The sequence below is a fragment of the Penaeus vannamei genome, chromosome 30, assembly GCF_042767895.1.
Source record: "Penaeus vannamei isolate JL-2024 chromosome 30, ASM4276789v1, whole genome shotgun sequence".
Classification (NCBI taxonomy): Eukaryota; Metazoa; Arthropoda; class Malacostraca; order Decapoda; family Penaeidae; genus Penaeus; species Penaeus vannamei.
The window spans coordinates 26939857-26942356 of NC_091578.1; the positions used below are offsets into that span (position 1 = coordinate 26939857).

The 2500-nt window shown below is 49.4% G+C and overlaps 1 protein-coding gene across 1 annotated transcript in view; it reads right to left on the reverse strand.

Moving 5' to 3' along the window:
- Positions 1-1657, reverse strand: part of LOC138867526 (ribosome-binding protein 1-like) — a 64967-nt gene extending 63310 nt beyond the window's left edge. Inside the window, exon 1 of the mRNA XM_070143382.1 lies at positions 1499-1657. Coding sequence (XP_069999483.1) covers positions 1499-1657 — 159 coding nt within the window. The remainder of the gene's footprint in view (positions 1-1498) is intronic.
- Between the last annotated feature and the right edge of the window lie 843 nt (positions 1658-2500).

Genomic DNA, 2500 nt, shown 5'->3' on the forward strand with positions numbered 1-2500 from the left:
CTCTTGCTCTCTCTCTCTCTCTCTCTCTCTTGGTCTCTCTCTCTCTCTCTTGCTCTCTCTCTCTCTCTCTCTCTCTCTCTCTTGGTCTCTCTCTCTCTCTCTTGCTCTCTCTCTCTCTCTCTCTCTCTCTCTCTCTCTGCCTCTCTCTCTCTCTCTTGCTCGCTCTCTCTCTCTGTATCTCTCTTGCTCGCTCTCTCTCTCTGCTCTCTCTCTCTCTCTCTCTCTCTCTCTCTCTCTCTCTCTCTCTCTCTCTCTCTCTCTTGCTCTCTCTTGCCTGCTCTCTCTCTGCTCTCTCTCTCTCTCTCTTGGTCTCTTTGCTTTCCTCTTGCTCTCTCTCTTTCTCTTGCTCTTGCTCTCTCTTTCTCTCTCTTGCTCTCTCTATGTTTCTCTCATTCCTGCTAGTTTCTCTATCTATATATCTATATACTCTCTCTTTCTGCCTTTGTGTTCTTCACTCCCTCTCTCTCTCTTTCTTTCTTTGGCCTCTGTTCTCTCCTCAAACTCTCTCTCTCTCTCTCTCTCTCTCTCTCTCTCTCTCTCTCTCTCTTCTCTCTCTCTCTCTCTCTTCCCTTCTTTCTCTTCTTCTCTCTCTCTCTCTCTTCCTCTCTCTTCTTCCTTCCTTTCTTCTTCTTCTCTCCTTTCCCTTCTTCTCTCTCTTTCCTCCCTCTTCTCTTCTTCCTCTCTCCTCTCTCTCCTTCCTCTCTTCCCTTCTTTCTTCTCCTTCCCCCTCTCTCTCTCTCTCGTTTTCATTAAGTCGACGTCATACTTAGAAATGTCTTTGGGAAATACCATAACCATGTCTTACCTACATACAACTACACTTTATTTGGCTAATATTACAACGCTGTTTACATAGAGAATGTGGCAATGTGGTTACCGTGTATAGTATACGTTAATGAGGAGAGTAAATGTGTAATAGTGTAATTATATTTACCTTCATAATAACTGCCAGATGGAACTATGAACCTATCCCCTTAAGCACAGCAATTGGAAAATGAGAAAAATAAATACAGAGAAAAGAGAAGTAGGGAAGGAAGGAGGGAGAGGAAGGGAGGAAGGAATGGAGGAAGGGAGAGGGAGAGGGAGAGGGAGAGGGAGAGGGAGAGGGAGGCAGGGAGAGGGAGAGGGAGAGAGAGAGAGAGAGAGAGAGAGAGAGAGAGAGAGAGAGAGAGAGAGAGAGAGAGAGAGAGAGAGAGAGAGAGAGAGAGAGAGAGAGAGAGATAGGCAGACAGACAGAGAATGAGATTGAGACAGACTGAGACATAGAGAAGGAGAAAGAGAAAGAGAGAGAACAAAAGACAAAAAAAAAACGAGAAAGAAAAAAACAACTGCAAGAACAACAACAACAAATCAAACGAAAGGAAAAACAAAAACAGAAAATAAACAAAAAATACTAAAGAAAAAAAAAAAAAACGAAGAGATACAAGAGATAGCAAAGACCCAAGCGAGAGAGAGAGAGAGAGAGAAAGAGAAGACTTAGGGAAGCAACCTAGTTTACCTGAATAAGACCCACGGATAAGATCAGCCTGAGGGGAATAACAGCAGCGCTCACAGCAAGCACAGCTGCAGTAACGAGGGGAGACTGAGGGGACACGCAGGCCAAACGCTCGCTTGTGTCCCCCTCGCCTCCTCGCCTCCTCGCCCCGTCGTATACCATGGTGTTGAGTGCGGGCGGGTGTGGGAGAGTGTGTGTGCATGGGTGTGGGGAGGGTGTGAGGGAAGGGTGTGGGAGAGTGTGTGAGGGAAGGAGGGGGAGAGTGTAGAGGGAAGAAGGAGGGGAGAGAGTGTGTGTGGGATGTGGGTGTGGGGAGGGGGGTGAGGGGAAGGGTGTGGGAGAGTGTGTGTGGACAGCTGTATGGGGAAGAGAGTGAGGGAAGGGAGTGGGGGAGAGAGTGTGTGGATGGGTGAGGGAAGGGGGGGGAGGGGATAGGAGTGTTTGTGGGGGGAGGGGGTGTGGGGGGAAGGGGGTGAGAGTGTGTGGGGAGGGATTGGGAGATGGGGGAGAGTGTGTGTGGATGGGGTGTGGGGAGGGAGTGTGAATGGGTGGGGGAGAGTGTGGGTGGGAAGGTGAGTGTGGATGGGTGGGAGGGGGTGTGGATGGGTGGGGGGAAGTGGAGTGTGGATGGGTGGGGAGGGGGTGTGGATGGGTGGGGGAGAGTGTGGGGGGAAGTGAGTGTGGATGGGTGGGGAGGGGGTGTGGATGGGTGGGAGAGTGTGTGGATGGATGGGGGAGAGTGTATCGGAAGGGGTTGTGGATGGGTGTGTAGGGTGGGGGTGTGGGAGTGTGTGTGGGGAAGGGGTGTGGATGAGTGAGGGAGAATGTGTGGGGAGGGAGTGTGGATGGGTGTAGGAGTGTGTGTGTATATGGATGAGTAGGTGAAGGTATATTTATGTATGAAAGTGGTATCAGTATTTACAGAGAAAAAAAAAAGAAGTTTGTATACATATGCATGAAAAAGTAAGTGTGAATTTATGTGCGTGAGGAAAAGAGGGAAAGTTG